Here is an 11,875-nt window from a genome sequence, read left to right as displayed (position 1 = left end):
GTTCCTGTGAAGCACCTGAAGGGTTAATAATCTTCTAGAATGTAGTTTTGAGTAGCATGAGGGGTGCGGTTTTTAGAATGGTGTCACTTTTGGGTATTTTCTGCCATATAGACCCCTCAAAGTGACTTCAAATGTGAGGTGGTCCCTAAAAAAAATGGTTTTGTAAATTTTGGTGTAAAAATGAGAAATCGCTGGTCAACTTTTAACCCTTATAACTTCCTAACAAAAAAAATTTGTTTCCAAAATTGTGCTGATGTAAAGTATACATGTGGGAAATGTTATTTAGGAATTATTTTGTGTCACATAACTCTCTAGTTTAACAGAATAAAAATTCAAAATTTGAAAATTGCAAAATTTTCAAAATTTTTGCCAAATTTCTGATTTTTTCACAAATAAATGCAAAAATTATCAACCTAAATTTACCACTAACATGAAGCCCAATATGTCCCGAAAAAATAGTCTCAGAATCGCTAGGATGCGTTGAAGCATTCCAGAGTTATCACCTCATAAAGGGACACTGGTCAGAATTGCAAAAAATGGCCGAGTCATTAAGGTCAAAATAGGCTGGGTCATGAAGGGTTTAATGTACACCCATCTTGACTGAAAAAAACAGAAATGTAGAAATTTTTGCAAATTTATTAAAAAAAAAAATCTGATATATCACATGGTCATAAGTATTCAGACCCTTTGCTCAGCATTGAGTAGAAGCACCCTTTTGAGCTAATGCAGCCATGAGTCTTCTTGGGAATGATGTAACAAGTTTTTCACACCTGAATTTGGGGACCCTCTGCCATTCTTCCTTGCAGATCCTCTCTAGTTAATAATAATTTTATTTCTATAGCACCGACATATCCCGCAGCACTTTACATTTCGGAGGGGAGTTGTACAGACAATAGACATTACAGCATAACAATAAACACATAGATCAAAACAGATACCAAGAGGAATGAGGGCCCTGCTCGCAAGCTTACAGTCTATGAGGAAAAGAGGTTCCGTCAGGTTGGATGGTGAACGTAGGTGGACACTAGACAGCCATTTTCAGGTTTAGGTCAGGGCTCTGGCTGGGCCTGTCAAGAATGGTCACAGAGTTGTTCTGAAGTAATTAAAATCACTATTACTTGACATCACATTTGAACAACTTATAAATTCCATAACAATGAGACTGTGCAGATAAGCTATTAGACTATGTTCTCACCATCTTGACCACATATGAAAGACATATGGAATTGTCTGCCTATACGAATGCATATTCCTGTCGTTGATTCTCATTAAAGTCATAATAGTTTTCTAAATGTGACAAAAATATACCATTAAAGTATATGCTGAAAGGATACTCCTATGGCACACACGTATATAATTGTTGCTATTTTAGTGGACTTCATTTACTGTATAAACAATTTCTCTAAAGCGCCAAACAGAAGAATGGTATATAAGGGGTAACGTTTCTCCTTGTGGAGAGTGACAAGCCAGGCTTAGCATATCAGAGAAGACATATATGCCATGCATGCCCCTCTGGGAAATTAAATATGCAAATTGCCTCTTCAGAGAAGGAGATGAGTTGAACTCTAGTGCCACTTATTGGAAATAGTAATCCTAACAGTCAGTTTTGCTACTTTAAATAGGTGGCTTTAGAGTTCAAGTCATCTTCTCTGATCAGGCAAACTCAATAATAAAGCACAAAATCTATATTTTATGTTAGATTTAGTGTTTATATATAGTTAATAACAAGTAAGAACATGGCTCTTAGCTTTCAGCACAAAAAAGGAACACAATAAAAAAAGGAACAAAAACTTTATTTGTGAAAAGAATAAAATAACATAAAGTAAAAATGAAACATACCAACATAATCTATGTACAAAATAAAACACAAAATCACCACTAGTGGTGAAAATAAATACATTGGATTAAATGGTAATATACATGGGTACCAAAGTAAAATATTATTTGAATTAGGTTAACCTTTAATCATGTTATCTCGTCTCTGTCATGATCTAAAGATCTTTTTTTTTCTACATTTGACTAACAATAAAAATAAATATAGTTTTCAATTTCATTTGATTCATATTGTTATTTACACAAAATCAAACATTCTTCATTAAACCCAACATTCAAGCTTATTCAATATGAAAAAATGTAATTATGAATTTAGAGAGGAGCTAAATATTTCAAAAAGCTGAACTTTTTTTCAGCGTAAAGTGTTTTGAAGCAGTATTTTTCATTTTATATACTTTAGCATAAAACAAAAAATTTTTTAAAAAGCTTTAAAATTATTGTTTTTTTTTCTAATATATTTATGAAGAAAGCCAAAAACATGTTTTGACATTCTTTTTTTACAATGTATTACTGAAAAATCATACAGTAAAAAAAGTATTTAAAATTGTAAACCTATTGTAGCAGTGGTATAGAACATTTGCTCATCTCTTTCATAATATATAAATATGTATGTCTATGTGTACCTTTCCAGGACAAAGATATGTTTGCCTGAACCTAAATGCACACACTACTATACATAATGTATTTCTGACCTTAGCAGCTTTTTATTATAAATACTTGAATTTTATATTTAACTTTTATCTACCGGCTTCGTCACTAGCAAAACTGCTCATGCTGAAAGTTGATCATTTTTGGTTTTAAAACCTTCATCGAGGTTCAGCATGCCAATTGGCATTTATGTATGCATAATTGTAAAAAAAAATGTCAGTAAGTCACAAGGCATTTTTCTCTGCAGAAAATAGGGTATGCCTATAAACAGTAACACATATTCTTAAATGAGGTATACTGCATTTGTTTTATTTAGAAAAGGCAAAGCAAAAATGACTTACAGGTTATGTATGCTAATGCATTACTACAAAACACTTACAAAAAATGAATATAATAAAAAAGAACAGATGCCATTTTAAGACACTTTCTGATATTTGGAAACCTTGTTATCAACTGGTGCAATGGTGGGCAATTGACGGAGCCGGGAACCCCCTGGAATCCTTCTTTTTTCTATGTTCTATACAAACTGCATGCCATATATGCACAATCACTTTCCATAATGAAGGAGAAACAATCATCTCTTTTTCTTTATCTCTCATACACAGTAACAGAGTGAGCTCAAATAGATGACCATTGACTCCAATGTGCGATGCTTGGATTGAGTCGAGCTCTTTATCTGTGACTCCTATTGATGAACTTGAGATATTAATTGCCTTGCAAGACAAACTTTTGAAAATATGGCATATTCTTGAAATTGACATAAAAAAGGCATATCCTACACATAGATGATTATCATTTTAAATTTTACTAATGAGAGACTCAGCACAGATTTGCTTTTTGTATATGGAGCTTGAAATACTTTGAAATGGACATAAATATTTCTAAGAGTCTCCACCGTTAGTTTATATGAAACATGTAGTCATACGGTGCAGTAAATCAGCAGTCCTAAAATACAGGTAACCAAAGCATTTGCTATCAATTACTAATAGTTATTGGTCATAGCAAGGGATGAGCAAAACAATTTGTAGGACCTTGGTCCATCGGCCACCTAAGTAGTCCATGACTGTTGTATAGAAGACCATTGAATCTCTCTACATTCTGATATCACCAGCACCTACTCTGATCGGCATTCCTGGTGCAGCATCATTAGTGCCTCATGCTACTCCAATGACATTATGCTTCACCTACCAATTAGAAGAGGCACCAGGGATCTAAGCACATATGTGGAGGTTCGCAAGGCCAGGGTCTTATGAATCGATTTGCTCAACTTTAGTCATGGTGTGAATTTGACTACAATCAGTCTTTATTGTGTACAAATACATACAGCAAACAGAAAGTCAAAACATATTCTTGGCAGAACCTGATAAAATGTCTGGACTAACTGGCAATTGTTAATGATAGTAACTCATAACTTATATAAAATGGATGCCTAGTTTGCCAATCCCAACTTCAAATGCCATATTTGGTAATTCCGAGTTGATAATTGGAGTACCCTTGAAGATTAGCTAGTCTTGTTTGAATACTGGCTGCAAAGAGAGTCTTTCACTTTAGAGGGACCTCTGTGCATTACATGGCTAGCCCACTATATTAAAAGAGAAATATTGTCAGAAAATGACCTGCTGTTTAAATCATTTTTTGGGGGGATGGGCTCATACCACGCTTTTAATAATAATAACAATAACAATAATAATAATAATTAGTGATATTACAGTTTTCACACTGGCTACAAAGACTATTTAGACTCAATCCTACAAAGACTATTTAGACTCAATCTTATTTTCCTTCAGGAAGAGTTTATAGCAGGATTACAATGAGAGATAGCACCTTTACACACAGCTGATGAAACAAGATCAGAAAAGGATTCAGAAAACGTAATGACACAACTGACCCTGCTTCCCTCCCTTCACAATGACCTTTTCACAGTCTCATTAGACACTTCAATACAAAAGCTAGGGTTAGGATTTGACCATTGTGGCTAGGTACATGTGTTGTTTCCTGAAACAATAGAAAGTTTGAATCTAAAAAAGTGTCAGTATCCAGTGTGAAAAAGGCAAAATTTCTAGTTGTTTATTCTGAAAACAGGAAAAAGAAATAAAAAAAAGAAATATATTAAACACAAAGCAATCTGATTTTCACAACTGGTCATTTTCTTATGATAATGCTTTATTTCACCTGTTGCTCTGTAGGGATACAATGGCAGGCTTAACAACAAATTTTCATTAGGGAACTTCTTTAAAGGGGTAGTCCACTACTTGGACAACTCTATCCCAAACCGTATGTTTGCCCCAGTAAAATAGAAACACCTATACTCGCCTCCGGTACCTGCCATTCCAGCAGTGTTGTTGTCTCTCTTCCATCTTCCAGCAATTGCATGATATAACAATATTGCCAGCCCCTAAGCTGAGTATAAGTGTTATTATTTTCCTGGGGGCAAACATACGGCTTGAGAAGGGGTTGTCCAATTAGTGGACAACCACTTAATCCAAAAAAATTCTCATTGCGTACAATGTCTTTAATAAAATTGTTTCTGTGACTCCTCTTTTTGTAATATTAACTTCCATATGTCTAACAATGCATGCATTATAATGATGGCATACATGAAAATTATAGGGAACAATAAATGACAATAAATAAGTATAAATAAAACAATTTATAATTGGCCTATAAATTGTCAATTATCTTTTTTTGTTAACAGTGAGGAAAATAAACCAGTGTAAGTAGAGGGCTCTGGTCACAAGTTTTGAAATAATTTGGCGGATGTCACACAAAGGATATAAAATGTAAAGTCTATTATGAAAATGTCAAGTCATGCGGAAATAGTCTTTGTGAAGAGAGTAGATCAAAAATGAAGGCTTTTCAGGTTAAAGGTACAGGTGTAAGTGCTGGTTGATAATCCATTGAAGGTCTCCGTTCTATAAAAAGAAGCTGTCTTTGTTAGCAGGAGGATGATGTCCCAAGGTAGCTGAAATCTTCAGAATGAGTGGAGGAATTGGGACAATATATTCCAAAGAGACTTGTGATTTTAAGGAGTGGTTATAAATTAAGACACTGAGAAAGAGTGTCCTCCACTTAAAGAATGCGAGCAGGCTGCAAGTTCTCCTCTTGAGTGTGGAAAATGCGGTGCTACACATAGAAAGAAGGGATGACATTGTTATTCCTTGTTATGATTTTAAATGAAAAATCAGATCTAATCTAAAATTAACAGCAAATAGAAAGAAATCCCAGCACTCACGTATTGATTAATGCTCATTTAATGGAAGTCCACTCAGGATGTTTCAGCCCATCCCAGACTTTTGTCAATTGTCTTTTGACAAAATTGTCTTTTGACAATTGACAAAAGCCAGGGATGGGCTGAAATGTCCATTAAACGAGCATTAATCAACATGCAAGTGCCAGGATTTCTTTCCCTTGGCTGTTATTTCCCACATACACCACAATTGAACGGAGTGCTGACAGTTTGATTTGAATCGCTCTAATCTAAAATTCCGGCAAATATTGTGATTGTTCATAATTAGAACTGTGAGTATTGGAGTATTTTAGTCCAAATACATCACATTTTTTCGTTTCATGTTAGTACATTTATTGGTTCAATGCAAAAACCACTGCTGAATTAGACAGAACGTATACAGAATATTAACAGCATCTAGGAGATTAAATAATGAAACAAAACAAGCAAACAAACTCCAGCAAATACAATTTGTAAATCTCTTAACACATAGAAAATATAGGCGAGCAAAGGAGCATCAGGATTAGAGTTGAGCGAATATGTATACCTGAGGTTAGTATCCTCAATAGTCAGAACCTCCCACTCCCGTCTCCAAGACTTTACACGTGCGGCGCCAATTCTTTGGAATGCACTTCCCAGGTCAATACGATTAGTCCCCAATCCCCACAATTTTAAGCGTGTCCTGAAAACGCATTTATTCAGACTGGCCTATCGCCTCAACACATTAACCTAACCTATCCCTGTGTGGCAGAGCCAAAAGTTTTACCATAACCAGGTTCCCAGCATCATGTCCCACATGCTTTATGCATCCATTAGCCCTCTGTGTCTGTACTGTTACACACTTAACATTATGGCTGGTCCATACAATCAGAGCAACTGTTACCACCCACCTTTCGTGTCTACCTCTTTCCTCATAGACTGTAAGCTTGCGAGCAGGGCCCTCACTCCTCTTGTTGTTTGTTATAATCTACTGTATGTGATTATTGTTATGCTGTAATGTCTATTGTCTGTACAAATCCCCTCTGAAATGTAAAGTGCTGCGGAATATGTCGGCGCTATAAAAATAAAATTTATTATTATTATTATTAATATGTTCTTTGCTGAATCTGAATTTGCCATATTCGTGCCATATTGGCACCTTAATCATGCCGAATTTATGTTTGACGATCGATTCCGAACATATTCATTCATTTCAATGCCCATTGACTTGAATGACATTCGGCTGTTTTCAGTGAATATTGCAAAAACAATATTCACCGCCAATGGCAATCAGAACTGAATTTTTGAAAAATTCACTCAACTCTAATCAGGACTCTGATTATTATTCTGGGAGTTGATATTCCTATGAATGTATTAAACAACCAGAGTGATATTTAGCTACGGGAATTCCCATAAAGTGTCAATGGTATGACAAATAGGTAAATTAAACAAGGTTATCTATGTCAGTAAAACTAGTACATGCTACTCTTTCAGGAGCAGGTTTAGAGGTTTCTGCATATCGTGCCTGGTATCCACCTGAACAGGACATTTACAAAGAGCATAAAGAAAAAAAGACTGTACTAAGCCATGCTTCTGTAAGGCTGAATAGACAGATACAAATGGCAGACATGTGGGCCACTGTTAGGCCTTGGGATGCCATTATAACCCATCAATTTGCAATCACATTTTAAGAGGATCAGTAGTCTGTTAGAGGGTGCATTCTCTCTTTGTCAAACACTTTAAATGTTGGGACACTATTGACCAGGCATTTAAGGGGTTATACTGCTGAGATTACCTGTAATTCCGATGCTGGAAGTTGAAGATTGGCTGTGTATTACTGTGGACAGTACTCATGAGTAGAGATGAGCGAATATGTTCGGAAAATGATCGTCAAACATAAATTTGGCACGAATATGGTACATTTGGATTCGTGATCGGTAACACCGAAAAGACCGGAAAAAGTCGGCAAAAGATAGAAAAAAAAGCTGGTAATTCATGTGCCGCGTTCAGTAAAATCACAGCGTGTCAGGTCACAATAGCATAGATAGAATAGATATATACATATAAAATACATATACACACATGTACTGTATATATGTATATATATTACATAGATAGATAGAAGAAAAGCCGGTAATTCAGTAGCCGCGGTAGTGTAAAATCACAATAATGCAAAATCAATAAGACGCCCCCATTACTAACCCCATAGTCACATTGTAAGAAAACACAGACACACAGAAAAAAAGTCCTTTCATTGAAAGAAAGATCAGGGGTGGACCTACCGCCCATGCAGCCCGTTCATTGAATGGGGGCCCCGGGGGAGAGGGGGCCCCTCCAGCACCACATGGCTAATTCATGGCTCCCAAGTGTGTGGCTGGGCTGTGTGTCTTGTGCGCACAGGACCTGTGAGAGAGGAGGAGTCAGGGGTCACATGATCAGGGGCCTCTGTGTCTATGTGGCTGGGCTGTGTGTTATGTGCGCACAGGACCTGTGAGAGGGGAGAAGTCAGGGGTCACATGATCAGGGGCCTCAGGCTCCGTGTCTGTCTGCACTCTGCTGCAGACTCCGCTGTGCTGGTTGTCATGCTGCTGGATGAGGTAAAGTTTCTGTGTGGGGTCAGGAAGGTTTTACAGTGTGGATGTAGCAGAGCCGTGTGTGTACGAGGTGGACGGAGCGGAGCTGTGTGTGTACGAGGTGTACGGAGCAGAGCCGTGTGTGTACAAGGTGTAGGGAGCGGAGCCGTGTGTGTACGACGTGTACGGAGTGGAGCCACATGTGTACGAGGTGTACGGAGCAGAGCCGCGTGTGTACGAGGTGTACAGAGCGGAGCCGCGTGTGTACGAGGTGTACGAGGTGTACGGAGTCTTGAGGAGATCATTTGCATATTCCCAGTGCCTTCTGGGATAAGTGAAGAGTCTCCGCGAGCTCAACGATCACTGGGTTTTGGCCGTTGCAGCTGAAAAGAGGAAATCGGAAAACCAGGGGAAGAGTCTTGAGGAGATCGTTTGCATATTCCCAGTGCCTTCTGGGATAAGTGAAGAGTCTCCGCGAGCTCAATGATCACTGGGTTTTGGCCGTTGCAGCTGAAAAGAGGAAATTGGAATTTTGGCTCATCTTTCATCGTTTTTAAGAAATCTCAAGATGGAAGAGGCCAGGAGCCATTTGGTGAGCTGCATTTCTTGCTACATGTTCACAGATTTACCAGTGGAAAAGCCAAACTTCACATGCCACAAATGCAAGCTTGTGACCCTGTTGGAGGAAAAGTTGCAAAATCTCGAAGAGAGGTTAGCTACGTTGAAGCTCATTAAGGAAGGTGAAGAGTTCTTGGACAGAACAGAATTATCTCTTCATGTTACAGAACGAGAAGAAATTCGAAGTGCACCTGAAGAAACAAAGGAATGGAGACATGTGACCCAGAGAAGCAGGAGGATCAGGAGGCAGTCAGCACCCATACTGCTCAGAAACCAGTACCAGGCTCTCACGCAGGAAAACGATGAAGAAATACATCAGGATAAGACTTTGCCAACAAACAGCAACCTTGTAAGCCTTCAGAGTCCTCCTGGATGGAGAAAGAAAAATGTTGTGAAGAAGAAACGGAGAGTGGTGGTCATGGGGGATTCCCTGTTGAGAGGAACAGAGGCCGCTATCTGCAGACCGGATATAACTTCAAGAGAAATGTGCTGTCTTCCAGGTGCAAAAATTAAAGATGTGTCTGACAGGATATCAGGACTCTTCAGACCTACAGATGACTACCCATTCCTGCTACTACATGTGGGGACAAATGACACCGCAAGAAACGACCTGGAAACCATCTGCAGAGACTTTGAAGACTTAGGCAAGAAAGTGAAAGAACTGGGAGCGCAGGTGATCTTCTCTTCCATCCTCCCAGTGGATGGCCATGGAACAAGGAGGTGGAATAAGATTCTGCAGGTGAACAACTGGCTACGTCGATGGTGCCGTCAGCAACGATTTGGATTTCTGGATCACGGAGTGAACTACTTATACGATGGACTACTTGCTAGAGATGGGGTGCACCTTACGAAGACTGGAAAGCAGGTATTTGGAAGTCGCCTTGCTACACTTGTAAGGAGAGCTTTAAACTAGAACAACATGGGAAGGGAAGCAAAAGACCAGAAAAAGCCATACACCTGACAAATGCTATTGAGAACTCTGCTATTAGAAGTGGAAAGGAAGAACAAAGACGAAAGAATCTAATTAATAAAAATATTGGAGAAAGAGAAACCAATCACAAACTAAAATGTTTCTATACTAATGCACAAAGCATGGGCAACAAACAAGGAGAATTGGAACTACTAACACAGGAAAAGAAATATGATGTCATTGGAATCACTGAAACTTGGTGGGACAATACACATGATTGGAATACAAGACTAGAAGGATACAACTTATTTGCAAGAAACAGACTTGATAAACGAGGAGGGGGTGTCGCATTGTATGTTAGAAATGCGTATATCTGCACAGAGATTGAAGCTTCAGAGACTGGGAGTTCTGTGGAAACTGTTTGGGTAAGAATATAAGGACAGAACAATGGAAAGGACACCATTGTAGGCATTTACTACAGGCCGCCTGTGCAAGCTGAAGATATGGATGAACTCTTTATGCATCAAATGGCCAAGTTCTCCAAAAAATATGACATAGTTGTCATGGGAGATTTCAACTATCCAGACATTTGTTGGGAATCTATCTCAGGCAAAAGTAACAGGTCAAGGAAATTCTTATCCTCTCTTGCTGACAACTTTATCTTCCAAAAGGTAAAGGAGAAAACAAGGGGAACTGCTACCTTGGATCTAATCCTTATAAACAGGGAGGAAATGGTTGAGGAGGTAAAAGTGGCTGGGACCCTAGGAGGTAGCGACCATGCAATTTTAGAATTTTGGATAACTAGAGGCGGAAGACCTGTGAAGACTCAGACGTCAAGGTTAGATTTCAGAAAGGCAGATTTTAAGGGATTCAGAAAGAGAATTGGAGGGATCCAATGGCTGGATATCCTTAAAGACAAAAATGTCCAGGAAGGATGGGAAATCTTGAAAAATGAAATTCTCAAAGCACAGTTGTTAACAATTCCGAAAAGAGGGAAGAATAGGAAGCATTTAAGGAAACCAGGATGGATGAACACAGAACTTAAGCACATGCTAAAAAGGAAGAAAAAAATGTTTATAAAATGGAAAGAGGGAGGCATATCTAAAGAAGAATATAATGCTGTCTGCAGAACCTGCAGGGCACAAATCAGATTATCTAAAGCTGAAAATGAATTGAGGCTTGCAAGAGATGTCAAAAGCAATAATAAAGGATTTTGGGGATATGTCAAAAGTAAAAGAAAAGTCAAAGATGCTATAGGATTTTTACAGGATGAAAATGATGAAATGGTAAGACAGGATGTTGAGAAGGCTGAACTTTTCAATTCCTATTTTGCATCTGTTTTCTCTCAGAAAGGAAATGTAACATCAACTGTAATTCACTGTCCTATTAAGGGAATAGAAGAATCCAGGATATCTATAAACAGAAAGATAGTGAGGAAACACTTAGCTAACCTAAATGAATTCAAGTCTCCAGGTCCAGATGAATTACACCCCAGAGTACTGAAGGAGATAGCAGAAGAAATTTTTGAACCCCTCTCCATAATTTTTGAAAATTCTTGGAGAACAGGAGAAGTGCCAGAAGACTGGAGAAGAGCAAATGTTGTTCCTATCTTCAAAAAGGGGAAGAAGGTGGACCCAGGCAACTATAGGCCGGTGAGTCTGACTTCTATACCAGGAAAGATCTTTGAACAAATTATTAAACAACATGTATGTCAATACCTGGATAAGAATGAAGTGATTAAACAGAGTCAGCATGGGTTTGTAACTAATAAGTCATGTCAGACTAATTTAATTTCCTTCTATGATGGTATTACTGATTGGGTGGATCAAGGAAATGCTGTAGATATAGTATATCTTGACTTCAGCAAAGCATTTGACAAAGTCTCTCATACAATCCTTATTGAAAAAATGACTAAGTATGGAATGGACAAGGCAACTGTTAGGTGGATTCATAACTGGCTTAGTGATCGGACCCAAAGAGTGGTCGTAAATGGCTGCACATCCAGTTGGAAGAATGTCTCAAGTGGGGTACCACAGGGCTCTGTCCTGGGCCCTGTATTGTTCAACATCTTTATCAACGATTTAGATG

The 11,875-nt window shown here is 38.2% G+C and overlaps 1 protein-coding gene across 1 annotated transcript in view; it reads right to left on the bottom strand.

Moving 5' to 3' along the window:
* Positions 1–1,777: 1,777 nt before the first annotated feature.
* The window catches only part of HDAC9 (histone deacetylase 9), an 875,224-nt gene continuing 865,126 nt past the window's right edge, over positions 1,778–11,875 (bottom strand). The window contains exon 15 of the mRNA XM_073581439.1: positions 1,778–5,604. Within this exon, the coding sequence (XP_073437540.1) occupies positions 5,551–5,604 (54 nt within the window). The 3' untranslated portion in view covers positions 1,778–5,550. The remainder of the gene's footprint in view (positions 5,605–11,875) is intronic.

This window comes from Dendrobates tinctorius, unplaced genomic scaffold, assembly GCF_039654945.1.
Source record: "Dendrobates tinctorius isolate UK_male_01 unplaced genomic scaffold, ASM3965494v1 ptg000070l, whole genome shotgun sequence".
Lineage (NCBI taxonomy): Eukaryota > Metazoa > Chordata > Amphibia > Anura > Dendrobatidae > Dendrobates > Dendrobates tinctorius.
This window is presented reverse-complemented; position numbering and strand designations above follow the sequence as displayed.